Source organism: Phyllostomus discolor, chromosome 6, assembly GCF_004126475.2.
Source record: "Phyllostomus discolor isolate MPI-MPIP mPhyDis1 chromosome 6, mPhyDis1.pri.v3, whole genome shotgun sequence".
NCBI lineage: Eukaryota > Metazoa > Chordata > Mammalia > Chiroptera > Phyllostomidae > Phyllostomus > Phyllostomus discolor.
The window spans coordinates 969,126-996,855 of NC_040908.2; the positions used below are offsets into that span (position 1 = coordinate 969,126).

A 27,730-nucleotide genomic window follows, 5' to 3' on the forward strand; every position below is an offset into this window, starting at 1 on the left:
GCATGTGACGGCCCCACTGCTTTATTTCGGTTCCACTCTCAGGAAAAAGATGAGTTAATATGACGGAAACAAGGTCTTTTTTATGTAAAACAAACCCCCAGTGTCCTTAACAGAGAGAAGGAAAGTGAGCGGAGGCGGGGCTCGCGGGGTCACCCAGCGGCTCCCTGCTCAGCGAGGGGCCAGGCCCGGGGCCCAGCACCAGCCTCCTCCCCACTCAGAGCGCAGGGTCAGCGCTGCCCCCGGGCGCCGGGCGGGGTCAGAGGGCAGGGTCAGAGCAGGATGTGGTACTTCAGCGCCCGCGGCACACGGTTGATCACCAGCCTCCCATCGTAGCTCAGCGAGGCGAAGAGCCAGGGGTCGGCCGCGGACCAGTCCACGGCGTACACGCTGTCCTCATGCTCCTCGTAGGTGGCGATGGCGCCGTCCTGCGGGGGCTCCTGGCTCCTGCGGGGACGGGGACGGGCGTGAGCGAGGCGGGGCCTCCGCCGGCTCCTCGTCTGCACGGCGGCGGGGAGGCGCGTGGCGTGGGGGGGCCTCAGCGGGGCCGTCGGGCGGCCCCCACGCATCAGCCCCCGACAGCACAGCACCCAGGTCGCGCTCCAAGAGCAGTGGCAGCTTCCAGCGCTCACGCGAGGAAAGACACGGACGTAGGTGCGTGCCTGCGTCCACACCGACCGGGACGCACTGACCGGCCGGCACCAGCTCTGCGCCCCGTCCGGGGAGCTGACGACCTGCCGAACCGCGGCCCCATCCCCAGCCGGACGGTCCTGACTGGAGCCGGGACCCAGAGCCCCTTGGGGGACGGGCAGTCCCGCCCCACCCCGCCCACAGCACTCACTCACCTGTCCTCCGGACGGCGCTCCTCCTGGTCACTCAGGTCGTCGTCGTCCACCAGGTGGCCGAAGGGCTCGGACGAGATGGACACCATGTTGGAGAGGATGACCCGGCTGTCGCTGCTGCCCGTGAGGACCAGCTGGTCGTGCGAGTGGTTGTAACGGACATTCCACACCCTGGGGGCGAGGGGGCGGCAGCTCGGGCTGGGGCCTGCCCGCCGCGGAGCGGGGCCACCCGCTGGGCGCTGGGCAGTGTCCAGCCAAGGGGCGGGTTTGATGCGTATTCTCCTGAAACTGCCGCCTGAACCCCGAGGACGGACACGAGGCCCCGCTGGGGCAGGAGGCTCGGCCGCAGCAGGAGGCCCTGGACGGCAGGCGGCTCCCGCAGCCCCGCAGCCCCGGGCCGGGGAGCCCCCGACACTCGCCCGGGGGCCCAGAGGGCTGAGCGCCGCAGTGCCGGGCGGCTGCCGGTCCGCCGAGCGGTGGAGAGTGCCCACAGCCCGCACACCGGGGCCGGCGTCTGCCCCCACAGCGGTCACTGCGGCCGCTCCCTGGATTCGTCCAGGGCGCTCCCTGGAGTGCCCGAGCACCCTGGGCCTCCTAACTTCCTGGTCGTGGAAACAGTGTAGCTTCCGGCGAGCAGCTGAGAGGGCTGGGGGCAGACACCAGGGAGTCGGCGGCCCAGGGACCCGCCCCCGGCCAAGTGAGGCTCCTCAGAGCAGCCGGGCCCTGCCCTGCTGGGTGGTGCTTCCTGTGCGTGCACACGCGGGCACACACAGACCCGCACATGCCCCACTTGAACGAGAGCCGCTGCTGCTGTGTGCACCCTCCTGCACCCGCGACTCCCAGCCAGGCCCCGAGGTGCGCGCTCCCACAGCTCGGCGGAGGGAGGGCGGGCCTGGGCACCCGTGCACGCGTGTGCTGTGCACACAGCCACCCATCCTGACCCAGGGCCTTGGCCCCCCCCCCTCCCGTGGCCCCCCCCCCGTGGGTCCCCCCGGTCAGGCGCGTGGGGGTTTCCAGCACGCCCCCGCACGTCGGTGCTCATTCCCTGCTGCGCACTCGAACGGCACCGTTTCGAGAGGACGCAAAAGCTAGCGTCTCCCCTCCCTTCCCGCGCTCACAGGTCACACACACGCGGACTGGGAAGCAGCGCTTCCTCCTCCGACGACCCAGAGCCCGGCCAACTGGCTGGGTGGCGGCAGCGAAACCCAGGCCGGCCCGCGGACCCCCAGAGGGGAGGGAGCTGGCGACCGCCCCCGCCCCGCCCCGGCCGGCACGCCGATGCCTCTACCAGTGGGAGTGCTCCTCCAGGGTCCTCACGGGCTCCGAGACGCTGCGGGTGTCCCAGAACTTGACCTTGCAGTCGTCCCCGCAGCTGGCCAGGTAGTACTGCTTGTTGGGGTTGAAGTCCAGGTCCCTCACCAGCTGCCCATGGGCGTTCTCGATGCAGTAGATCTGGCTGCGGGCGGGGAGCACGGGCCTGCGTCAGGCAGAGACAGCCAGCCGCGACTCCCAGGCCCCCGGGGTCCTGGCCCCACCTGGCATCCCAGGGCGCCCGGCCTGGGGCTCCCCGGCCGCACCAGAAGTGGCTGCAGGCGCTACGGAGCCCGGCGCCCACACCAGCGCCTCCCACACTGGGGACGCAGCACCCCAGGGACCGCGGACGGCGGGGGCCCACATGGCCCTGGAGGAGCGAGTGGAGACAGGCCTGGGCAGGGCACTGGGCCCGTGCCTGGAAGGGCACCGCAAGGAAAGGGGTGGAGAAAGGACGGGAGTGGTGAGGGATGAAATGCCCACCACGGGCACGGGAGGCCAGGGAGGGACCAGCAGGACAGAAAAGCCGCCACAGACCGGGGTCAGCGTTTGCCGGGGAGTGCGTGGCCGTTCCTACCCACACCCCCACCGCCCACGGGCGGCACCGAGGCCGGAATCCCGCACAGCCCACCCGCTCCGCGCCCAGAACTACAGATGCATGCACGCACGCCCGACTCCCCGGCTCGCGCCGCTCCAGGCTGCTCCCCACAGGGCCTGAAACCCCCGGTGACTGACTCGCGCAGGGGACAGCTGCACCTCCCGGAGGGGGCAGGGCTCCATCACCATGACAACAGCCACCTGTCAGCGGGCACCTGGGACTGGAAGCTGCTCCCGTGTGACCCGTGAGAATGCGGCTGCTGCGTGTCGTGACAAGATGACCCGCTCCGGTCACCCATCAGACACAGAAGCAGTCGCAGGCCATGCCACACACGCAACCAGGGGACCACGACGCCAACTCTGTGAACGGCCAGTGCTGGCGGGAGGCCCGCCCGGAGCACCCAACAGCCGACCGAGCACCGATGGGCCACGGCCGCTCACGGCGGGGAGGAGAAACCGAAGGAGACGGAGGCGGACGAGCCGCCTGCCCCAGACGCACCGGCCCCGAGGGGCCTGCGTGGGCGGGGGGCAGAGAGAGGACGCGTCCCCGGGCCCCGCCCACCACTGACCTCATGGTCCGCGTGTCCCAGCCTCGCACGGCCGTGTCGTTCGCCGTGGCCACCTGGGTGCAGTTGTGGTGCGGGCTCCAGCGCCCCGAGGTGAACTTCAGCTGCCCTTTCCCCTCCAGGGAGGCCGAGCTGGCCAGCTGCGAGGGAAGGACACGGGAAGGACGCGTGACCTCTCCCCAGAAGCCGCTGGAGGGCGCCCCGGGCCACTGGGGGGCAGTGCGTCCGCACTGGGGACACCGGGAAGCAACCAGGTCTTGCTGCCCAGCCTCAAAAGGCGGGAGTGAGTGTTCGGGCCCCGTCGGGGAGAAACGGTCACAGCAGGCACGGCAGAGGGCAGCCAGCACATGGGCAGACCCACCGCCGAGCAGGGCTGCAGGGCGCGCTGAGAGCGAGCCGGCTGGAACCGGAGGAAACGGCACGGGCCCGCACACGGCTGGCTGCCGCCCCCGAGACGGACGCAGAGCCGGCGCAGCCCACGGGGCCGCGGCCCGGCCCGCCGAGGGGGACGGCAGCTGGGGCCTGACCACACGAGCCGCACGCGCACCCCTGCCCCCTGCCTTCAGGGGTCCCCAACCTGCCACACAGACGTGACCCGAACCTCAGCGGGCAACGGCAACGGCCTCACAGACACCCCCTGGGCCGTCCTCGGGCAGAACCCCCACCTCCCAGATGCGGGGGGGGGGGGGCGGCGGGGGAGGTCAGGCCCAGGTGCCCTCTGACGGGGAGTGAGGGTCATCTCGCCCTCTGCCCCCCCGCCGGGGGCTTGTGCGAGCGTGTCACACTGACCGCCTCGTCACTCCGACCTGGGGCTGAAGCCCGGTCCCCAGGGTGACTTCTGCGGGGGTGAGTGTGGGGGCCGGCGTCTCTGCGCTCTCCGCCACTGGTCCCCGCCGGGCGCACGGCCCCGTCCCTGCCTCGTCTGAAGGCCGGCCCTGCTCTCAGGGACGCTGGGCGAGGGGACCGGGACCCGGAGACAGGGGCCCAGAGATCTGGACGGAGGCCCGAGGGAGGCCCATCTGTCACTCCCGGATGCCACAGCCCCCCGCAGCCCCCCCAGCAATGCGCCCGTGCTGCTCAGATGCTGCCCTGACCCCCAGGAGACCCGGGCCACACACCCCCGTCCTTGGCGTCCCGTTCCCCCCAGCCACAGGCCCACGCCCGTGCCAGCCACCCTGGGCAGCCCTGCCTGGGCAGGCCGACCGGAGGCACCGCCCGTCCCCACAGACCCGCAGCCAGGGACGGCGCGGCAGACGGCACGGGCAGCCCCGGGGTCCCCGCTCAGCGCAGGGGCCCGTGGCCCTGGGGCACGACAGTCACCCAGCCCAGGCTGGGCGGCGGTTTCCGCGAGAGACCCTCAGTTTTCGTGCGCGTTCTCCACTTTCCGCTGCCGGAGAGAATCCTTCCGGAGCTGGGGACACACCGCCCACCGGCACCCGGTCTGTTCTGTGTCTGCTGACGTGCCGCCCGGCCCCGACCGGCAGGTCGGGACAACGGTGGTCTCCAGCGCTCCCGGAACCGTGTGGGACACCTGCAGCGCCGCCGCCGCCATTGCGGTGACCGGTCTCGGGTCCCCCCGAGAGTCGTGGCCGTGTCGGGCGAGCCCCGAAGCCCCCGTGCCCTGGGCGGCCCTCCCAGGGGCTCCGGCGACACGGACGCTGCTCGGTGTGTCCGGGGTCTGGCCCCGCCGTGAGTCCCGGGAGAACGCCCGTCTTCACGGGGCTTCCACGGGCTTCCGTGAGCCAGCCTCCCGCAGCTCGGGGGGCCGTCCCGCCTGCGCACTGGACTGGGCCCTGGTCACTCTCGGCTGCGGCCAGAAATCAACCTGCCCTCGCAGACAACGGTGTCTGTCACCCACCATTCCAGACGTCCGAGCGCAGGCCCACAGGTTCTGGGACGTGGCCAGGGCCCCCGTGGGTGCGGGCTGGCAGCAGGCCAGGCCCGTCACTCCCACCACAGGGGACGGCAGGAAGTCCCCGAGCCTTCTCTTCCCGTCTGTCACCTGAGAGAGTCACAGCACGCGGCCTGAGGCCCGTGTCCTTCTCTAAAGGGGCAAGTCCCGACTCGGTGGAGTGACGGTATGTGTCGGACACGGCGCCGGTCCGCTGTCACCTCTGAGCGTGGCTCGTGGCGGTCTTCGGGGACCCAGGGGACCCCGGCGCTGTCCTCGTCAGCACCGGCCACACCAGCACTGGCTGCGTGGAGACTCCAACAGGATCTGTGTCATCCCACGTGGGCACCGGAGCGGCCGGAGTTCGCCCTCCGGTCTAACAGCAGTGGGACAGCTGCCCGTCCTTGGAGGACCGCAGGCGCCGCGCTGCGGGGAGGAGGCAGCAGCGTCCCAGAGAGTTCATGACGCCGCCCGCTCCGGTGGGGGTGCCGACTGGGGGGCGGCGGTGCACGTGGGGGCCGGAAGGAGAAGGGAGATCTCTGGACCTTCCCCTCAGGCCCGCTGGGAACCTCAGATGGCTCTGAAGATTAAAGTCTATTAAAGAAATTCTTTTTTGAAAAAATTTACCCTATATCTTTAGAGAAGGAGAAAGGAGGAAGAGAAACATCAGTGTGTGGTTGCCTCTCGCGTGCCCCCAACTGGGGACCTGGCCCACAAGCCAGGCCTGTGCCCTGACTGGGAATTGAACCGGCGGCCCTCTGGTTCGCAGGCCGGTGCTCACCCCACTGAGCCAGGCCAGCCGGGGCGGTTTAAAAGACTCACTCGTAAGTGTCGCCCTGCAGAAGACCCCGTCGAGAGGACGCGAAGTCCAGAGGAGGGCAAGGACACAAGCACAAGTGCTTCCTCGCCCGGGAACCAGGACACGGGTGACGGGGACACGTCCCCTCGGCGCGGGCCCCTGCCCAGAGCCAGAGGCCACTGCCACCCGCGCCCGCCCGCCCGGCGGCACCGCACTGCGAGGGAGGCTGGCGGTGGGGTCTGCGCCCTGGGCCGTGTCCCGCGTGGAAGGGCCCGCACAGGCCCGAGGCGGTGGGGACAGCGCGGGAAGCAGGCACGGGAGTGGCACCCAGGGGAGTCCCCTCGCCCGCACCCAGCTGGTGGCGAGCAGCAGGCTGACGCTGCGTCCGGCCCGCCAGGCTCCGGACCCGAGGCTCCGGACGGTGAGCCTCGAGCTCGAGTGAGACGGGCCTGGACCTGCCCCTCCTGAGCCTCGTCCCGAGGGCCGGGGGCCGAGCGTCGGGGGGCCGAAGGCCCTGCACGTGCACGGTGCCCTTGGAGCCCACTCCCGTCCTGCAGAGGGGCGCTGCGGCAGGCGGGTGACACACGGGCCTGCTCTTCAAAGGCTCCCGCACCGACGTGCCGGCCGGGGGAGGGGGGGAGGGAGGGCGGCCGTGGCACCCGGCCACCCAGCGTCCTCTGGCTCTGCGCCCACTGCGCGCCGCGGCCGGAGCCGTCCCTCTCCACGGCTGGTGAAAGCTGCCGCAGCCCAGAGACAAATGAGCACACGTCGGACCGGGGGAGGGGCACTCCCTGCCCTCACCGGGGTCTGGGGCCCTGCAGACCCGCCCCCAGGCCTCCCCTGGGCTCTCGCTAATGGTTACAAATGGCACAGAGCCTCTGGCTTAATTGCAAAGGGTAATGATGCAGCGAGCCCGAGATTAGATTCCCCGCACGCCGCAATATCCTCCTCCAACAATAAAGAGGTCCGGGAGCGGGTGTGGAGCCGCCGGATCGATCAGAGGGTCTCGGCTTCCCGCGCTGCGGCCGGGTCACAGGGCCGCACCGGCCGGCGTTGTCGGCTGACGGGAGGGGCGGAGGGGGCCGACGGGTCCCTGCAGAGAACGCATTCCCGGGGGGCCGCCCACTGTGGGCTCCCGGCGGGCTGCGGGGAGGGGCGGGGGAGGAGGCTGATGTGGGGGCGACGGCGGCAGAGCTGGGGGGCAGGCCCTGCTGAGTCCTGGGGCAGGAGCCCGAGGCCCCCTGCCTGTGGCCGCCTCCTGCTGGGAGAGCTGGGGGGGGGGGGGGGGGGGGGGGAGGGGGCGGCACTGCGGGCTCCCCTGCCCAGACCAGCAGCCGAGCCCCACACCCCACGTGCCCCCGCGCCTCCGCCAGGAGGGGGCCGCCCGTGCCCCAGGCTGCCATCCGGGGAGCACGGCTGTGCACGGCTGGAGGAGGGCGGGGGCACTCCCCGGACGCTGGCCTGGGCGCCCCCTGAGCCCCAGACCTGCGGGCCGCGGGGAAGGGTCTCAGGCACCGGGTTCCTTCGGGCGAGCGCCCTCCTTCACCCTGACACCGCGGCGCGACTGGCACCGCGCTCCATGCAGGGAGATGTCCCGTGTCCCTCCCTTCTAGTGAGAGCAGCGACGGTCCCCGTGGATGCCACTCTGAAGCGCCCTCCGGGGGCTGCGAGGCGCCCCTCTGACCACGAGGGCTCTAAGGCTCGGACGGGCACTCCGGGTCCTGTGTCACCGATCGGTGGCGACCAGCCGCTGCCCACGCCGTCTCTTCCACCGGGCCGGGGGGACGGACCGACCGACGCTGTGCGGCCCGTGAGCGGAAGGAAGGGTGACTAACGTCGCAGGCCAGACACACGGACGTGCCCTCGATGCCCCGGCCTCGCGCGGCAGCCTGGCTCCCCGGGAGTGAGGCGCTAGGAACCTTTACTTTCTCGAAACTCTTGTTCTCCCTCCAAACTTATTTGGACATAAACAAATGCAACAAGTTTATGAATGCAGGTAAAAATCACACTTCAAAGGAGAAAATTTCAAGGGATCCCATGTGAAAACATACACACGCCAATCAGCAGACCGTTTCTCTGTGAGACACAAAGTATCTCCAGCGACGACCCCCTGACAGTGACCCGACTCCAAAGTGCCGGCGCTGAACACCTGCAGGTCCGAGAGGCGGCTGGTCGGGGAGACAGGGTCTCCTGGTGGGGAAGCTTGAGGACCCAGTTGTCCGTCCTTGGAGACGGGACACTGGCCGTGACGGGTGGGCGCCTGACCACGGCAAGGGTCCTACGGTCCCTCTCCCACATGCGCAGGGGCCGCCGGTGTCTGGTGGTGGCGCCCGAGCCCTGCCGTGCACGGGAGGGAGAGGAGGGTGCACCGGCTGACGGTCTGTCGCGCGCAGGCGTGAGGAAGGCTGGTCAGCGCCGAGCGTCAGCCTGCCCAAACGGTGGTCTGAACAGAACAGACTGCGGGAACCCCGGCCTCAGAAGGACAGACCACTTCACGCAGAAGAAACACTCCTGGGTGGCCCCCGCCTCCTGTGGACGGGCTGTGAGCGGGGGGGAGCTGTGCCAACCCTCAGGGCTCGGCCGCACCCGCACACGGCCCTGAGGCCCGGTCAGGCGGCCTGCACCCGCCAGAGCCAACCGCTCAGTTCTTTCGTCGATAATTCAATCCACTCCCCGATCCCTTCGTAACTGACGTCAAATCCCAACCACACGCGAACCAGGAAGTGCATTCTAAAGCCGGCCCAAGTCCGGCCCTAGAGTCTCCGGGCGGAGGACGCGGTCTGGGTACTCACCACGGCCCGGCGGGAGCTCGCCTGCAGGTCCCACAGCAGGATGTGGTTGTCCGCCAGCGACACGACTCGGCTCCCGTCCCCCGTGGGCTCCCACGCAACGCTGGGGGCAGGAGGGGGGCAGCGTGAGCTCGCACGGAGGTCCCCGAAGGTGCGTCTGGGCGCCTCCCTCCCGCACCCGTCGTGACCCGGAGGGGCCTCGGCCCAGCTGTCGGTGCGTCGCTGCCCTCGGAAGGACCGACCCCTGCAGGAGCCCTCATCCCGCCCTGTGAGCACACAGTGGGCAGGCACCGTCGGTCACCAGGAGAGGCCCACGCCGGCCAGGACCGTGCGGCAGAAACACTTCCGCTGTGTGAGCGCCTGCCCACGGTGTCCACTCCGTGGGCCAAGCTGCCCGACACCCTCGCCAACACGTCCTCCCAGCACCCGACCGGACCCAGAGCAGGCCGTGCTGGCCAATGAGACAGGAAGGGGCCTGCGGCAAGGTCTTCGGGGGCACACGCCGAGGACAGCAGGCTCCACCGCGGAGGACGTGCCCCCTCCCTCCACTCCCAGGTGGGGGCAGGTTAGGTCGCTGAGCAAAACCGGGACCTCGGACGTGAGGAGCACAGGACGGCCCGGGTGCCTGCTAGAGCACCCCCATGCCCGTGGAGGCCCAGTTCATTCCCTACGGAGCGGGGTGCACGTGCACTCGAGGCCCAGTACATTCCAGAACATCTGTGACAAAGGACAGGGGAGCCGCAAGCTGTGCCAGTGGCCCTGACGACGGTCCCCCCAGCCTCCTCTTCCTGGTTTGCTCAGCGAGAGGCGGGCGTGCAGGCTGGCACGGGTGTCGGTTCCACAGCTGGGGCGCAGCCACAGGAGTCACCGCCACTGCAGAGACCGAACCACACAGCAACGGGGAGGGGGAACCCCCCCCCAGAGAACCACGTCCTCTCAGCCGGCGGTCAGCTGGTGGCCACCGGTCAGAGGAAACCCACTGCAAGGCGTGCAGCGGGTGAGCTCCCAGCTCACGCCCCACTCTTCCCGAGAGTGCACAGGCCCCGCGTCCGGTCCGCTCCCTGCACTCACGCTCTTCACTCCACACGGGAGCTCAGCGCTGCGGCCACGGGGTGGCCCCCAGAGAGGTCGCGGCTCCTGAGGCCACGTCCCCGCACGTGTGTGCACGCGCGCACACATACACACACACACACACGGGAGTGTTGCCCTTGTGATTGCGAACACCCGAGACACCATCACGCTCCCAGAGTCCCTTCTGGAAGCTCGGCCCTGTAACCGGCCGAGGCCGAGGACTCCGCAGGCAGCTGTGCGTTCTTGAGGACGGTCCCCGAGACCACGGTGGGCACGGCAGACCCTCCGCCGTCCACCGGACAGGGAGGCCCGAGCCCTACGGAGTGCCTGGCACCGCCGGTGACACATGGGGAAATACGCTCGGGATGACTGCGCGGAGGGCTCGGGGCGCGGCACGCACGCACGCACGCAGCACGCACGCAGCGCACCATGTGCGGCCCCCAGGAGAAAGACACGCCCTCCGCCTGCAGGAACGCGTGACCCGGGCATCCACGGCCGAATCCCAGAGCGCTGGCGAGCCACACAGCAGTGCCCCCAGGAGCCGCGCCGCGGTCAGCGCCCCGGCAGGGGCCCGGGCAGCGGGCCTGCGGTGGGAGGGCCCCGGGCGCAGGTCTGTCCGGGCGTGCCGTCCAGACGACAGCCGGGACGAAGAAGAAGTGGAAGCGAGCGCGCACACGCGTCTCTCCGCCGAAAGGAGGGGTGGGCGTGCACGGCCCGCGGTCGCGCTCTCACCGCAGGCCGCTCCGGAGGACCGACGCGCAGAACCTACCAGGCCGTGCTCCCGTGCGCCGTGTGGTCGAGGTCACAGAGCAGCTCCAGGGCGTGCGCGGTGCTCGCCGAGTCGTCGGGGGACTCGTGGCTGCCCGGCTCCGACTCCTCGGGCATCCTCCACACGGCGGCGCAGCGCAGGACTCGGCTGTCTGCAGCTGAACACACGGGCGGGCAAGGTCAGCAGAGCCCGCGGCCAGGCTCCGCCCGCGGCCAGGCTCCGCCCGCGGCGAGCCCCGCCCACCCCAAGCCACGCCCCCTGCTTCCCACCCCCAGCAGCAGCAGCAGCAGCAGGGAGGCAGGGCCGCAGACACCCGAGCCCGCACGCCCGAGGGCCCAGCTGCTGCTTCGACACTTCTTCCTGGTTTGAAAACCGTCGTTCTGCTTCAGGAAAAAACTCAATGCCTCAACATCGATTTCCTTCCGCTCTTCAGCAGTTCCTCAACACACGGGGCAGCATGGCGGGCGGGGTACCCAGGGTCACCACGAATGGGGCTGGGGCCGCTTGAGGCTGGCGTCCGTGGGTCTTTCCTCCCCGCCCCGCGGAGCACGTCCCGCAGGCCCCCGGCGCCCGGGAAGGGCTCCGTCGGTCAGGGGTGGCGCTGGTGCTGAGACCGCGCCCACCAGCTGCTGAGCGTGGGGGCCAGGAGGGCGGGCGGCGGGGCCCACGCAGCTCGAGCACAGGAACAGAACAGGAGTGCCCGGAGCCGCCCCCTCTAGTTAAGGCCGCACCAGAGGGCCCGCTGCTCCACTGCGGCGGGGACACGGCAGCCACACGGAACCAGGAACAGGAACAGAAACAGCAGCTCACGCTAACGATCAGATGTGCGGGAATCCGAGGGACTCCACACCACACCGTTAGCAATAACACAACAGAAAACTTAACCAAACTGCTGACCACAAAGCGGTACATAAAAATTAATTGGCCCTGGCGGGTGTGGCTTGCGGGCCGGAGCGCCATCCTGCGAACCAGAGGTCGGGAGTCTGACTCCCAGTGGGGGCGCACGCCTGGGCTGCGAGCACGACCCCAGTTCAGGGTGCCTGCGAGAGGCAACCGGCCGATGCTGCTCTCTCACGTCGATGTTGCTCCCCCTCCCTCCCCCTCTCTCTAAAATCAATAAGCATGTCCTTGGGTAAGAGTAAAAAACAAAAAAACGTTAAAAGTCAATTGTAGCCCCGGCTGCTGTGGCTCGGTGGACTGAGCGTCGGCCTGCGAACGGAAGGGTCATCGGCTGGGCTCCCGGTCAGGGCACAGGCCTGGGCTGCGGGCTGGGTCCCCGGAAGGGGGTGGGTGAGGGGCAACCACACACTGATGTTTCTCTCCCCCTCTTTCTCCCTCCCTTCCCCTCTCTAAAAACAAGTAAGTAAAATACTTTAAAAACGTTCTTGAAGTCAATTGTGTATCTGTAGATCAGCAAAAAAAGTGAGAAAATGAAATTCGAAAAGTTATTAGCAATCCCACTGAAAACCAAACGCCCGACAGCCCCTGGCCGTCCTCTTCGTCGGGGCCCTGGTCTCTGTCCTCCCCCCCCCGCCCCCGCCCCCCCGCACTCAGTCGTTCTTCCGATGTTTCTCTCAGTAAAGGTGTTCTCACTGCGCGGACCTCGGTAGGACGCTGACCCCGGGCGAGGCCTGTGAGACACAAAGCGCTCGCCGGGGGGCAGGGACGGCAGCCGGACGTGTTGGCAGAAGGAAGGGGCAGCCGTGTCCAAGGGGCCACTGTCGGGGGGGGGGGCTTGGAGCTGGGCCCCCGCCCGGCCTTGGCGGACGAACCTTCGTCCCCTCAGACCACGTGCCGTGGCGCGGTGTCATCTGGGCGGGGCAGCTGAGTGTCCATCCTCCCCGCCCACCCCTGAGCTTCGGGACTTCAGGCCCAATTCTGAGTGCCGGCCTGGTGCCCGGCACACCCACCGTGGGCCGGGGACCTGCACCGTGGGAGGGGTGGCCGGAAGAGCCGAAGCCAGGTCCTGAGTCAGCGGGAAGGGCGCGCCTGGGGCCGCGGCGAGGAGGTGAGCTCCCTGTGCCTCGGCCTCTTCCTCGGCAGGGCCGGAGGACACCGAGACCAACACCAGGGTCCACGGCACGTGGTGCGGCACGGGCTCAGACACGCGGCCAGCGTGGCCTGCTGTGCCTGCACTGCTGCTGCTCGTCCAGGCCCCCCCAGGGCTCCTGCACCCACCAGAGCGCATGCATATCCACCACGCCCCAGCGGCCACCCACAAAGCCGGCCCGCTGAGTACGGGACGGTCCCAGGACTCGGGCGGGGCGGTCGTGCCGGACCCCCGCTCTCTGTCTGCAGCGCTGCAGGGGGCCACACGTGGCGCCGTGCCTGCACACCTGCGGTCCTCCCCACCCGGCGGGGAGGCCGCCCCCCAGCAGCCGCTGCTGCGCCCGGGCCCCTGGGCGCCAGAACTGGCCCTGCCCGGGGCTGGCCCGCACCCCCTCCGCGACCACGCTCCCCAATGCTGACGGCTGCGCGGCACCCACTCCGCCGACAGCGGAGCCCCCACGGCCCCCTCATGGGGCCGGCTCGGACCCCGAGCCTAGGTCACCTGCTGGTCCCTAGGGAAGTGGACACGGAGAACAGGACTCGCGACCCAGGGACTTCCCCCAAATGTAGGCAGGCTGTTGAGAAGAAGGCAGGCAGCCGCGGCGGCTGCACGAGGCGCCTCCAACCTGACTCCCGCGTGGCCCCCAGGCCCAGAGAGGAGGTGGGAGGCCGGTGACGGGCGTGCGGCCTCAGAAGCCCGGGCGCGCTGCGCCCTCTGCTGGCCAAGCGCGCCACTCGGTCCGTGAGGGGCCCCGGCTGCGGGCTCCACGGCAGCCTGGCCCGGGCGGGGACCCAAGCGGGGCTCCAACACCGGGCGACAGCCGCACCGAGGCAGTCTCCGCTTTATAGGGCCGTGCGTACGGGCGCCGGGCTGGAGGGCGGAGACGAGCCGTCGTGTGCGCCGCCTTGCGGAAGGGGTCTCATGTCGTCTGAGACGCTGAACGGCCCTGCTCCCCGCACGGGGTCGCTCCGGCTCTGACGGGGGCACACGTGCGCTGCGCCCAGGGGCACGGGCACGGGCGCCATCCCGACCGTCCGACGGGCCCCAGGGCACGCGCAGGCGCAGTGAGACAACCGTCCCACACCGTCACGGCGCCCGCACGCGGCTCAGGGCAGGAGAGACCCTCAGGGCCACGCCCCCAACTGCAGGGGGGAGGGGAGGAGGAGGGAGGAGGAGGGAGAAGGAGAAGAAGGGGGAAGGGAGGAGGATGAGGAAGGAGAAGGGAGGAGGATGAGGAAGGAGAAGGGAAGAGAAGGAGAGGAAGAGGAAGAGGAAGAGGAAGAAGAAGAAGAAACCACAGTGTGTGGGCTCACACCACCCCCGCTCCTGTCCGGTGACCAGGAGGGGACCCTGGCGTGGACAGCAGGAGCGCGCCACCACCCTCCCCGCCTCACGGAGCCCACCGAGGGCAGCCGTCAGCGGCGGGCACCGTGGCACCAGCGTGTGCACGAGGCGTCACTTCGACGCCACAGGCAGGTTCCTCGCCCAGAGCCTCGGTCCGAGCGCAGCGCCTCGGGGTCCCCGAAGACGGGCGGCAGCACACAGGCGCCCGTTCTGGGGGCCCCTACAGCCCGCAGGACGCCTGTGGCTTCCACAGGATGACGAGGGCGGGCGCCATGAGGCCCTTCCCTGGCTGGGGTTCTCGCTAGGAAGGAGAGACCCACCAGTGTGTCCTCAGAGGCTCTTCCCGATTTTGACGACTCAAACACAGGGAGCTAACCGGGGCTTCAGAGGAGGCTTGCCTCATGCCACACAGAACACACAAAAAACCCACGGGGTGCACTTCTATCTGGGTCTGAAACGTCTCACAGGCACGCGAATGCCTAAAATACATTTTTATCTCTTAAATCTTGGTACACTATTGAATTTTTTATGATTCTTTTCCCCCAAAGCATCTAACTTTTTCAAATACACAAATCAGCCTCGTTTTCCTTACGTTGGGGGCACGGTCACCAGTGGGGAAAAGCGGGTTTGTGTGGAAACCTGACGCGGGCACAAGACCCGTGAGACCCTGAGCGGACGCACCCCTCTGGGCCCGGGCCCCTCGCCTGCACGGTGGGGCGCACAACGAGGCCCGTGCCCAGACGGTGCCGGAGACGCCACGCTGAAGGCCTCCGAGACCCGGGACGCAGCCGCCGCAGCTGCCACCTGTGCAGGTGGACCCACACGCTCACATCGAAGGAGCCTCAGTTCTCAGGGGCGGAGTCTCGTCCCCCAAGTCCACAGGTTGGAGTCCCAGCCACGGCGCCCAAGGTGCCCGAGGCCAAGGCTGAGCTTGGGGACAGTGCACTTACGGAGGCGACTAGAGTAGGAGGAGGCTGCGGGGGTGGGGGGGGGTGACTGGGGCTGCAGGAGACGAACACCTGCATGCAGAAGGAGGCCCCGGGAGGACACCAGAGAAGGGGGCGTCCACGGGCCCCGGGGATGGGCTCAGGGCCCCCAGCCTGCCCACCCCCACCCCCCACCGCAGCCCGCCGTCTCCAGGACTGGGGGGCTGGATGTGCCCACCTGCGCCCTCTGTCAGGGGTGCACTGCAGCCCCGCACGGCGGGCCAGAAGCCCGCCTGCGGCACAGACCAGGGCCTGGGGGCGGGAGAGGGCTAGCAGGGCGGAAACCACCACTGGCCGCGGGAGAGCGCAGCAAACAGCTCGTCTGGGGACTCGGGAGGATTTCCGCACAAGCCCTTTGCCATCCTACGGAGAAATCAGCTCAGGCTGGGCCGGCCCGAGCGCCCCCTCGTGGCCTGGAGCCCGGCGGGAGGGCCGTAAACAGAGGCCGGGGCAGCCAGGAGCCTTCAGCTGTGAGGGTGTCCAGCGGGCTGCTCTGGGGACCCAGTCTTATTTAACATCTTCATTAGCAATCTGGAAGGAACAGTAAACAGCTCAATTAATTAAGTTTCCAGATGATGCTAAATTTGGAGGTGCCGCAGAAAGTCAATGAGGACAGAGGAATGGTGCTGGTGGGGTCCGGAGAGGCCAGTTAGGAGCGCATCAAAGAAAAAGCCAATTAAGACCTTCCCTACATCCTGGAACCCCATGTAACTTGTGCCGGAGGACGGTCTGAGAACATCGCGGGGGTCCCCTGTCGTCGGAACACCCCGTTCCCGCCCTCACATCCGAGGCGGGGCTCCAGGGACCCGCGGGGCTCAGGCGGACGTGGCCGCCAGGTCCCCACCTGCCCGTCCGACAGGGCACAGACGCCTGACCCGTCCCGGCGGCGCGGGGTCCCGTGCGGTGTACTCCAAAGACACGGGGGGACTCTGTGCCCACGGGAGCAACGCCAACGGAATCAGGACACTCGGGGCGTACGCAGGCCACAGAGCATCTCGGCCTCTCGTGGAATGCGAGCGTGTTTCTGAGAAGATAAGGGAGGCCGGTGGGTGAGGTCTGAGACGACCTCCTGCACGCCCGTGTCCACTGCGGCACCACGTCCAGCCGGGACTCGGAAACACCCTGTGTGTCCACGGATGGCTGGACGGTTAAAGAAGACACACACGACCCATGCAGCATGCCCACGCCACACACAGCACACACAGTGTGCACAGCTCACACACACACACACACAGCACACACAGCACACACAGTGTGCACAGCTCACACACACACACACACACAGCACACACAGTGTGCACAGCTCACACACACACACACACAGCACACACAGCACACACAGTGTGCACAGCTCACACACACACACACACACAGCACACACAGTGTGCACAGCTCACACATGCACACACACACAGCACCCCCTCTGCAGCCCCCCGGGCTTCCGTCCGCAGAGAAACGGTCCTCAGCCGACACTCCTCGCTCCCAGCCACTCCAGCGAAGAGTCCACCCTCCCTGCTGTGTGTCAGTCCCAAGAAACAAGAGCCCACGAGACGCTTAGGTGCTGGAACAGAACACGAAACGTCCTCGTTTCCGAACCCGTTTGCTGGGTCTGGGAGGGAGACGGAGACAACGGAGGGTCTGAGCGGCACTGCCCTGCACGCTCGCTCGCTCGCACGCCTGCGGGGACGCTCCCGGAGGTCCTCAGGGGCGGCCCCCCTGCCGGGATCGCCCACCTCCCTTCTTTCCGAGGTGCGACCTCCTGGCACCTGGATCTCGAGCAAACCCAGCACTCTCCAGCCTAGCGCCCATGCCCTGAAAAAAAGAAAGCGTCCCACCTTCTCCCACGCGCACGGGAAACATGGAGGCGGTCTGACCCGAGACAGGGCGCCACACCTTGGCCGGGGGGGGGGGGCTTGCTGCACAGCCAGGGGCCCCTGCTGTCGCCAGCTGACCACAGGGCCAGGAGCCTCGGACGCCAGCTCTCCCCCTGCGGCTCCTGCCTCCGCTCATCACAGGGGTCCCCGCCGTTTCACTCCGGGCGGTGGCTCATCAGAGAGGCCCTGAAACCGCTCTGTTCCAGGAACCGCGCCGCCGCCCTCGGCTCGCTTACACAACGTTGCCATCTGAACCCAGCACACGCTCTTCCTCTGGCCTGGCACGCAGGTACACCGGAAGCTGCTGCTCTGAAGAACTGCTGTCCGGGGACCCTGCTTCCGGAGCCCCCCGCCGGAGCCCTGGGGCGTCTCAGGAACCTCGGGTCGGCACCACACCCCACAGGGGACCCACAGGGTCTCGAGCAGAGGAAGGTGGCACTTCGGGCCAGGAGGGCTCGGCACACCCCAGCGGGTTCCCGGGGGACACCGTGAGCCTGGCCACCCTCACTCCCAACTGCTCCGGAGGGGGTCCGCCCAGCCCCGAGAGTCGCCCTGGGCCATGTTCTGCAGCTACTAGGGGGCACCAGCTCTTGTCACAACCGTGGGGAGCGCAGGCCACCCCCACCCTCCCAGGGGCGATGTCCACAGACTGGCCAGGCAGCCGAGGCCCCAGCACATGGGGCCGGGAGCCCAGCAGAGCCCCCGGAGCCCGGGGCGTGGGGTGAAGGGGCTGACACCCACACCACCAAGGCAGGCACGCCGTCCCCTGAGTCCCCTCAGACAAAGGCCGGCAGCGAGCCTTATGCTGCCACATGCGTTCCAGGCAAGGTCTCCGTGCGGTGACAGGATTTAGAGGAGAAAAGCCTGAGAAGCTTCCGGACAGCCTCAGGCCAAGGGCACGGCCAGCAGGGGGTGGGAGGGGGGGAAGGACAGTCTGCGGGGGGCAGGGTGGAAGGACCAGAGTGCTGAGGCACAGAGAGGGCACTGGCGCCCCCTGCTGCCCAAAGGGGGCCGTGGGCACAGCCGGGCACAGCGTGTGCACCCAGCCCACAGACAGGACACGGACACAGCACACACAGCACACGCAGCACACACGGCACGGAAGAGACGAGACACCGGCACACACACAGATACACGCGCACGCATGACGCACAACAGGCAGGCATGACAGACACGCATGGCAGCAAACAGGTGAGACACACGTGTAGAACACATACAGCAGATGTGCGTGACACACACGTGGCACACGGCAGGCGCACAGCAGGCGCGCACACAGCAGGCGCAGGGGGCACGACGGTGAGAACAGACACACTCCGGTTGAGAAAGGACGGGCACGGAGGCAGCAGAGTCCTGGGTCTCAGACGCGGTCCACCCGGGCTCCTGTGAGGCACAGTCCTCAGCCAGGGGGCTGACCGCCGAGGGCCTGGTGGCAGAGCCAGAATGGGGCGGGTCACCGCCCCGAGACATGCCTGCAGCACCCGCTCAGGCGCTGTGCTGTGCGGAGGGGCCGAGGGGACAGCCTCCCCCCCAGGGGCCCCCCTCTCGCCTCTGCAGCTACGCACTTGTCCTTGGGACCCTCGGGAGGAGAAGCCGAGGCTTGTTTTCCCACCCTCACCCACGCAGGAGAAGGGCTCAAGGTGCGCAGGGCGCCCCCGCCCCGAGACCGCCTTGCTCAGTCACAGAGATGACGGCTGCACTCCGACCGCCGGCAGTGGCGATCTGTGACGGCCCGCTCCCCGAGGGGTGGGGGGCGAGAGTGGGGAGACGGGTGTGAGGTCCGACGGAGCCCTCAGCCTCCCGTAAACCCGTGGTCGTCGGCCAAGCGAGCGGGGGCGGGGTGCAGAGCGAGCTCTTGGGGGGCGGCTGCGCAGGAGCACGGACCCGGCGCCGCGGCCTCCGTCACGGCCCCTCCCGGGCCCGGGGAGGCTTCCTCCTGCGCGGCTCCACCCACGAGCGTGAGCTGATCGGACTTTCCTCAGGGACTCACCCGGCCACCGTGACGGTCCAGAGTGTGCGCACGAGTGTGTAAGAGCTCTACATAGTGCACACGTCCACCAGCGTGTGCTGTTTTTTAATCCCCACCCAAGGACGTGTTCACGGACTCTGCAGGAGGGGGAAGGGGGACGGAGGGGGAGAAACACTGACCAGTTGCCCCCGCACGTGTCCGACTGGGGACCAAACCCAGAACCGGGGTGTGCAGCGGGGACGGAAGCCACACCCCTCCCGAGTTGGGCAGGGGGAACGCCCCACCTGAGCCTCGATGGTCAGGGCCACCAGCACCTGCACTTTGCATGCAGCGATAAGCAGGTCTTTAAACACTGTTGTTTATGGCAAACAGCGATCCCCAGGTTCCTCAAGAGCGGGGCGCTTACCTGGACCTGGTTTCTAGACTCTGCATGGAGCCCCTTCCCGTGGATCCTTGCTCCGCCCCCACCGCGAGACCCGCCCGGGGTTCCCGGACCCGGTGCAGGGGCACGGCCCAGGGCTCCGAGGGAGGGCACGCTGCACTAGGCGCGGCCACTCCCAGCAGCTCGCGGAGCGGACTTGCAGGCTGACCGCCCTCCGCCCCTGCCCCTCGCAGCCCGGCACGGGCCCTCGGTCTCTCGATGAGCAGGTACCACCGCGTCTGAATGCCACGCGGACGCCAGAAGCGGGGCCGCAGCAGAGCGGGGACCGAGGCAACACGTGCGGACACACCGGCGACGCAGACTCAGCACACCTCTGTGGCGGCCACGCGCTCACAGCGGTGACGAGCACAGACCCATGATGGCACCTGCCCGCGGCCATGCACCGGCCCCCGTGGAGAGCGTGAGACGTCCCCAGTGGGCACACCTTTTCTGGGGTGCCCCCTCGAGCGCAGCAGGAGCGGCGACCTGCCTCCAACCGCCAGGATGTGGCGCAGGCGACGGCGCCACCCGGTGACCGTGGCGTCACACGGCAGAGGCGAAGGCGCCCTGGAGGTGTGTGGACAGGTCCGGAGCGGGACTGGTCCAGAGGGCTGGGGGGGCCTCTCCCGAAGGGGACCACCCCCGTTTACTCACATGCACAGACACTTGTGGCTACCTCCAGCCACGGAAGGCGGCCACCCTCCCTTAAGAGGGGGCGGCGGGGACACCGGAGAGGACCGGCACTGCAGGCTGGGCGGGCAGAGGGCCCCACCCATGCCGGGACAGCGGACCGGACGCAGAGCTGGGAGGCCTCGCTGTCGGAGGGCAGACCCCAGCCGCCTGCGCCGAGCGCCCTGGGCGGGGGCACTCACGTGGGAAACCAGCTCACGCTTGCTCCCAGCTGTCGGCAGGCTCACTCTTTACACACACGTGTAACGCACGTTTCCACCCCAAACACGCTGAGGGGAGATTTAGGGCAGACACCCAGGCCGTCCCAGCCCCCACTGTGGCAGGTGGCTTTCCTCAGAGACAAGGGGGCAGAAGGACAACGCAGGCCCTCCGCCACCGAGGACGGAGGGGGACAAGGACCTGGGCAGCTCCCGGGGCCTGGCTCCCGGTCCGTGGGGCATTGCACCAGAGGCTCGGGCGGAACCAGAGACGCGCACCCAGGGCACAGAGACCTGTCCAGGGGGACACCGGCTCTGCCCGGAGGGAGAAACGGGCGTTTTGGAGAGGAGGGCAGCGAGGAGGCAGAGGCCGCCGCGTGCAGAAGGCACCTGCGCGGGCAGACGTGTGGGCCGGGGTCCTGGGAACGGCGTCCCGGTGCTGCACGATGACCACGCCCACATCCGAGGCGAGGACGGGACAGGAAAGGCGGGCAGAGCGGGTGACGGGTGCCGGAAGGCCGCAGAACGGCCCAGAGGGTCCCCGCAGGGCCGACGAACGGAGGAAGTGTGTCAGGAGGGACGCAGCGGAAGGCTGCTCGGCTGCACTCCGGCCGGCACGACGGGAGAGAGGCTCGGACTCCAGCGCCCGTCACGGGCGAGACGGGAAGGAAAACGCAGGCAGGTGTGCGACCCAGACGTCCGGACTGCGCGCCCTGGGAGCCAGCTGGGAGCAGCAGGCAGACACGAATGCACAGCCGCGCGGGTGCAAGGAGTGTTCGCAGGGTGGGCACCATCGTGGCTGTTCTCACACGCGCGCACACACGTGCACACACACATGCAGGTGACAGGAGAGAGGCCAGCCCGGCTGCCTTCCCGAGAGCAGCACAGCTGACTGCCGGGGAGAACGCTCACACCCGTTGTCCCAGCACCTGGGGCACATCGCTGCTCCCCACCCCGAGGGCTCCGGGCTCCGGGAAGAGCTCGGACTGCAGGCCCGGGCCGTGCTCGGGGCTTCCATCATCCGCCGCACCGTGTGCCCACGCAGCTTCTCCGTGAACTGCGCGCCCGCACTGCCCGCAGGTCCGACCAGACAGACCGGCACCACCCCCTCAGCGGGGCGACAGCGCCACCCCCTCAGCGGGGCGACAGCGCCCCCCGAGCACCCCCCCCCGCGGCACGGACGAAGGCGCCGTACTCACTCTTGCTGTAGCAGGTGGCCAGCACGCCCTTGTCCGCGGGGCTCGCGCTGATGTGCCAGATCTCGCCCGCCTGGTGCAGCAGGACGTTCTTGTTGATGATGTTGTTCTCGTCGTCGAAGTCGATGATGTGGATCTGCAGGCACAGCAGGGCGAGCAGTCAGGGCCTCCCTCCGCCCGACGGCCTCCCCCGCGTCCACCCGGGGCTGTCACACCGGCCACGCCCGTCATGCCCGCAGCTCTGTGCACCCACCTCCCAGCACATGCGCCTCCCGGAAGACCAGCGCAGCCCTGCACCGTGAGCAGGCGCCACGCCAGCGCACCTGACGTGCACGTCTCCGCGTGTCGGGCTCTGCACGTCAGCCCCCACGCAAAGAGTTAAACGTGCTGTCTGCACGCTCTGCTGGGTAATTTGGGGGGAATTAAAATGATTTCCACATCCACTCTCTCATCAATACCCAAGTCAACTAGAAAGATAAAACACTGACTTCACAACTAAACTCCCACTGAGAAAACCACCACGGATCTGCCCCCGGGTTCCGGTCAGAGGGTGTTCAGGGGTGCTGGCTGTCATCGAGGCAAGTCGGGAGTCACCCCGGGGTCTGGCAGCACGGCCCGCTCACACGAAGTGCCGGGTGCGACCGCACTGCCACAGTGGGGTGCACTCGGGGTGCTGGGAGGGAGACCCTCCTCTGGGAGGGAGCCCACCGGCCCTGAGCTCACGCCCCCGCACCTGCTGGGTGAACGGCAGCCTTGTCCAGAGGGCCTGGGGGGACTGGTCAGCTGCGGAGGGCGGGGCTGGTGCTCTCCCCCTTCCGCCCCTCCCCTCCCCCATCCAGTCCGCCTGCGTTCTCAACCTTCCTCTCCCGGCTCGCACACACTGCTTCGCCAGCGGGGCGAGCGCTGCGCACCGTTTTAAAGGACATTCTGTGGGCGCGACGGCTTCAGGGGCCTCCGTTCCATCCCGACCGTCCCCCCCCCCAGGGCCTGCGCCCGACAGTAACCCTGGCCCCTTGGGGGCCCTGGGGACTCTGAGTCACACCCGCCTCTGCTGCCCGTGCCCTCCGGACGGCACTGCCTGCCCCGCAGGGTGAGCGCTCCGCGCCGGCACACCAGCCCCGTGCACCCCAACCCTCGTCCGTGGTCCCAGCGCTGCCCGGCAGCCCGGAGCAGGACCCCACATGCCACTGCCTCGCTCTGCCTGCGAGGGTGCTCCCTGGGACGGAAGGGGCTCCGTCCTTGGGGCACGTCCCGGAGAGCGCCTCGGGCGGCACAGCCTCGACACTGACCTTCGGGGTGGGGAGAGTGTATCGGAGCCCCTCAACTCGGCAGGACACCGAAGAACCTTGCAAAAATGGGAACGGAGGGGTTTCCGCCACCCTGCTGGGCCGCCGGTCCCACCGCTCCAGGACCCAACCCTGGGCCAGCAGGGTCCCATCTCACTGCAGGAATGGGGGAGGAGGGGGAGCAGGAGCGGGAGACAAGGGGGCCCCGGCAGTCCAGTGTGGGGCCCAGGAGTCTGATCTCTAACAAGGGCCAAGGCCAGGACCTGCCAGCAGAGGGGGCACTGTGCGACCAAGCGGTTCTCCATCCGCGTGCAGACACAGGACTCCCAAGCGAGCATGCAGATGAGAAGGGGAGAACGCACAGGGACAGCCCTGCAGTGTGGGGGAAGCACCAGCGAGTGGTCACGCCCTTGGGGCCGGGCTGGGGCCTGACCCTGAGCCCAATCTTCGGGGCTGTGCTGGGAGAGGACACGTCAGGAGCCTCCTCCGGGCGGCCGCCTGACACTCACCCCCATCTGCGTAAGCAACAGGGGCCTAGTTGCCTGCAGCGGGAACCTGGGGGAAAGCAGAGTGGAGGCGAACGAACCCCTCCCTCCTGAAACCCCTGCCCCCCCCCCCCCCCCCCCCCGAGCTGCCAGTCCAGCATGGCCTGTGTGTGTTTCCCCAGGGTCAGGGTCAGGGTCAGGGTCGGCGCCCCCCTCCCACACACTGCCACAGGCCTGTATTGAAGGAAAGGAACTCGGGCCAGCAAGGTCAAGCCATTTGCTCAAGGCCGCACGGTCAGGGTCAAGCCGTGAACTGAACCCTGACCTCACGAACACCCAATATCCTTTCTTCCCATGTGGCCAGAGCAGCCAAGTGCCTGCCGGGCGGGCGGCTGGTGGCCACAGCCCAGAGCGCTGCGTGCAGACGGGGCCGTGGCCTCGCCCAGGCTCGGGGGAGTGTGCTCGGAGCAGCGAGAGGCTGTCCCAGCCAGGATAGGGGCTGGGGCCGACCGTGGAGCCCAGGCCGCCGCTCAGGTACCGCCACAGTAACTGCGCGCGACCACAACGGTGCCAACGGCGATGCCACACAGGTAAGTGTCCGTTCCCAAACCCAGCCAGTCCCTGCAGCCGGACACCCAAGCCCCGGTGAAGCTTGGCTCTGCCTGTGTGGCGTTCGCCGGCGCAAAGGCTGCTGGAACCACCGAGAGCAAGACGGTCACCACACGAAGAGCAGGGTCAGCGGGGACACGCACGCACTGGCCGGACGCACTGACCTGGTTGTCGTACTTGAGAGACTGCGTCCCGACCAGGAACCGGATGGCGTCCGTCTCCGCGGTCTGCGGGCTGAGGGCGCGGGCCTGCGGAGGGAGGAGAGCACGGGCGTGGGCGGGGGCACGGAGTTGAGCGGTGGGGAGGTACACCGTGGCATTCATAAACCGTCACTGCGGACAGTGGCAGGCTGGTGGGGCAGTCACCCTTCCACAACACAGCACGCGGCAGCCCCCAGCCCTGGCGGGGTGGGGGCGGGGGGGCGCTTTTTTTTAAAGGATTTTACTTATGTATTTTTAGAGAAAGGGGAAGGGAGGAGAGAGAGAGGGAGAGAAACATCAATGGGTGACAGAATCGTTGACTGGGAGCGACTGGGGACCTGCCCGGCAACCCAGGGACGTGCCCTGACCGGGTCAAGCCAGAGACCTCCGGTCTGCGGGGCGACGCCGGACCGGCTGGACCACACCAGCCAGGGCCCCAACAGGCACTTCAGACCAGGTCTTTGCCAGAGGGCGACAGCCACAGAGCCGCCGGGCAGCAAGGTGACGCTCTCCGGGAGTGGGGAGCAAGGACTGGTGTGGGCCAGACGACACAGCCACGGCCTGGGCCCTGCTGCGTCCTCACTCCCCGCCCTGCGGCCAGGGACAGGCAGACGGCCCGGCTCTCCTGTCGCGTGGGCCTGCCGCCCGCTCTCACTGCCCGGGTTCGTTCCCTCCAGCACAGCGAGGGGTGCGGCTCCACAGCTGCCCCGCGGACTCCGGCCCAGGGCACACGGCCGTCTCTGGGTGTCTCCCGTGAATCACGACCCTCTCAAGTGGGTCCCACCCTTCCTCGAGAGCCAGCGGCAGGGAACCGTCAGCTCCCGCCACACACTTCGGGGAGAGCAAGAGGCAGGTATCCGCGGCAGCGCTCGACCATCGGGCATCCGGGGAAGAATGCCCACTCCTTCCCGCCCCACCTCTGCAGGCTCGCCCAGCCCCCCGCTGCTGGGGGGGCCCACCCCCCCTCGGCCACCCTTTCTGAAGTGGGCTGACAGTTATTGGACTCTCAGGCCTCCTGGCAAAGCTGATGAATTGTTTATGAATCTATAGATTTTCTGCCAGAAATGTGCATGCATATACACAGAACTCTGTGCGTGTCAGCAAATGCAGAGACCCTCTGACCCCTGTCCAACGTAAACACCCCCGGCTCAGAGGAGAATGACCCGCGAGGACGGGAGGTCCAGGCCGTGCGCAGAAGACGAAGCCCGGCCCACCGCCCCGCCGCGGACGGAAGGCGGGACGGAAGGCCTCCACTGCCGGCGGGAGGGAACCCGAAAGGAGCAAACCGAGCGTGAGGCCATCATACCAACCCACAGGGGCAGCTCACGGAGGAGGCAAGGGCTCCTGGGGGGAGGACGAGGACCCTGCACTCCGTCCGCTTCGCTCCGGAGCGGTGCAGGGGGCCGGGGCCGTGTGCCTGGAGAGGAAGGAGCGTGGGCCGACAGGCAGAACGAGGCTGAAGGCGACCCCGAGCTCCCGAGTCAAGGAGCCCCGGCGAGAGAAGCACCGCAGACCCGGAGCTTCCCCGTTCGTCCTCAGCCAGCAGGCACTGTGTCTCATCGAGGAGGAAAAACATTCCTTTTTTTATTTACTTGTCTTTAGAGAGGACAAGGGAGGGAGAAAGAGAGGGAGAGAAACATCAGTGTGTGGTTGCCTCTCTCGTCACCCCTGCTGGGGACCTGGCCTGCGACCCAGGCCTGTGCCCTGACCTGGGAGTCGGAACCGTGACCCTTGGGGTTTGCAGGCTGGCAAATCAACCCACTGAGCCACACCAGCCAGGGCGAAAACTACTCTTATTTCAAAAGAGAAAATCTAAACCGCATTGTTAAAAATTGTAGTGAAACCTCATAAAAGGTGAAGATCTTTCTAGTGCCTGCCTGAGCAGACTTACAGAAACAGCGTAAGGCTGGCGTTCCGGGCACAGAGCTCCACCCGTGCCTGGGGTCCCGCTGCTTCGACTGAGGGGGCGACAAACGGCCTTTCTGAGCCTAGTCACGACGACGGTTGTCGGGGGCTGAAACGATGCCGTTGCAACGAGACTGAAATCTTCAGAGCACAACAGGCCGCAAAAAACGCCACCTGCCCCGTCTTGGCTCGCCTCGTCGCTCAAGGGGGCAGGCAGGCGGGAAGGCTGCAGCTGTGGGGGCTGGTGCTCCGTCCCCACTCGGAGATAAAGACGCCGAGCACCAGGGAGGGCAGCGGACAGGGCCCAGCCACACAGCGCCCAGAGCAGGAGGACAGCCCGGGCTCCCGGCCGGGCCCAGGGCTCTCTCCGTCACCACGGGGAGCAGGGAACCGGAAACTCGGGAGGACATGCACGAACCTGGTGGCCAGGAGGAGGTCACAGGTGGCTTCACCAGAAGCCCCCCCGCCGCGTGAGCCCGCCCAGGGCTCCGAGGGAAAGTGCAGCCTCGTCCCCGCAGAGCAGAGCTCTCTCCCAGCCGCCACCCCGTAGTTGAGAGACCCGCACGGGTAAGAGGCGCAGGGAAGCTACTGCGTCCTGCCCCAGGAACACCGGCCGTCTCCGACTCCACTCGGCACAACGTCCTTAGGCCGTGCTGTCAGAGCCGCCCTACCGGCGAGCACTCTAAAGAAACTCATCAAAACTGGTGGGTTTGTATGCAGTCCCGTTAATACTGAAGATGTGCAAGGTTTTCAGCATGGTATGCTTTATTGTTTCAAGGAAGGTGAAAACTGAAACGCAAAAAAAAAAAAAAAAGAAATTTGTGCCGTGTGCGGAGACGGTGTGGGACGGGTGGAACGTGCCGACAGTGGTCTGCGGCGTTTCTTGGTGCTTCGGACCTTGTGGCCAAGTAACCCTTTGCCGCGGGGCCGTCCCGTGGCTGCGAAAGAGCTCGGCAGCACCCGGGCCTCTCCCCACTCGAGGCCGACAGCGGGAGGGCGCCGACACGCTCGAAGCACCCAAATCAGTCAAGTTAGTCTGAGAGCGAGAAAGGCGTCTCTTGTTTTACGGAAAAAACCGAACGACCCTTGGGCCGACCCACCGGTGACCGACAGGCTGCCTCTCCCGGGAGGGCTTCCCGCAGACGGAGGCCCGCGGCACGGTGACCCGCGCGGGCTGCCCCGCCTACTCGGGGGTCCGCTCCTTGCACCCGCGCCGTCCGCTGAGCACCGCCGGCGCTGCCCCCGGGAACCGGGGCTGGACGACGCGGGACGAGGGAAACGGGGCGTGCGCGGGGCAGCAGCGGCACCCGCGAGCCGGGGGTGCCCGCGCGCCGGGGCCCGGGGCCCGGGGCCCGGGGCCGGGGAAGGAGCCCGCAGCAGGGAAGGGAGCGGGGCGCGGGTCCGCCGGAACTTCCCTCCGTCGGTCTGCCCCTGCTCCTGGGTCCGAATGACCTGGAGAAAGCAGCGCTCCTGCCTCCAGGAGCGCCGGGGCGGGGCGGAACCGTATACGCGCGAGGGCAGCGGGCCCCGAGGGCCCCGGCCGCGCTCCTGGGGCCGGGTCCTTCGCCGCCGCCGCCGCCGCCGCCGCCCAGGGCCTTCGCCGCACGGGCACGCGGGGACCCACCTGGAACTCCAGCCCGTAGATCACGGGCGCGTCGTCCTCCATGCCGCGGCCGCCTGCCCACCTCAGGCCAGTCCCGAGAGCCCGCGCGCCCTCAGCTCAGCGCCCATTCATTCCCCGCCGCCCGGCCGGCGCCGAAACGAGACTCTTTCTGGCCCAACGCAGCCGCCGTAGGGCCCACTTCCTGTGTTTTCCTCGTGCGTCATCAACACTCCTCGCCGGCGGACCGGATCGCGCGCATGCCCAGTGGGCTCTCATCCGGGCTCTC

The 27,730-nt window shown here is 68.3% G+C and overlaps 1 protein-coding gene across 1 annotated transcript; it reads right to left on the reverse strand.

Moving 5' to 3' along the window:
- Nucleotides 1-27,684, reverse strand: LOC114499695 (EARP and GARP complex-interacting protein 1). Its single transcript, XM_028516084.2, has 9 exons — nucleotides 27,466-27,684; nucleotides 23,901-23,984; nucleotides 21,360-21,492; nucleotides 10,633-10,789; nucleotides 8,796-8,895; nucleotides 3,317-3,453; nucleotides 2,128-2,295; nucleotides 843-1,010; nucleotides 1-444 (listed from the first exon to the last, which is right to left on the reverse strand). Exons 1-9 carry the CDS (start codon nucleotides 27,505-27,507, stop codon nucleotides 270-272), a joined length of 1,164 nt encoding a protein of 387 aa, XP_028371885.1. The 5' UTR covers nucleotides 27,508-27,684; the 3' UTR covers nucleotides 1-269.
- Between the last annotated feature and the right edge of the window lie 46 nt (nucleotides 27,685-27,730).

What these genes read in the sequence shown, in the direction of transcription:
- LOC114499695 (XM_028516084.2), bottom strand. Translation starts at nt 27,507, where the DNA reads ATGGAGGACGACGCGCCCGTGATCTACGGGCTGGAGTTCCAG. An exon ending in CGAGCTCCCGCCGGGCCGTG is followed by an intron (nt 3,454 to 8,795) that starts GTGAGTACCCAG and finishes CTTCCCTCGCAG; the next exon opens with CTGGCCAGCTCGGCCTCCCT. An exon ending in CTGGAGGAGCACTCCCACTG is followed by an intron (nt 1,011 to 2,127) that starts GTAGAGGCATCG and finishes CCTCGCCCCCAG; the next exon opens with GGTGTGGAATGTCCGTTACA.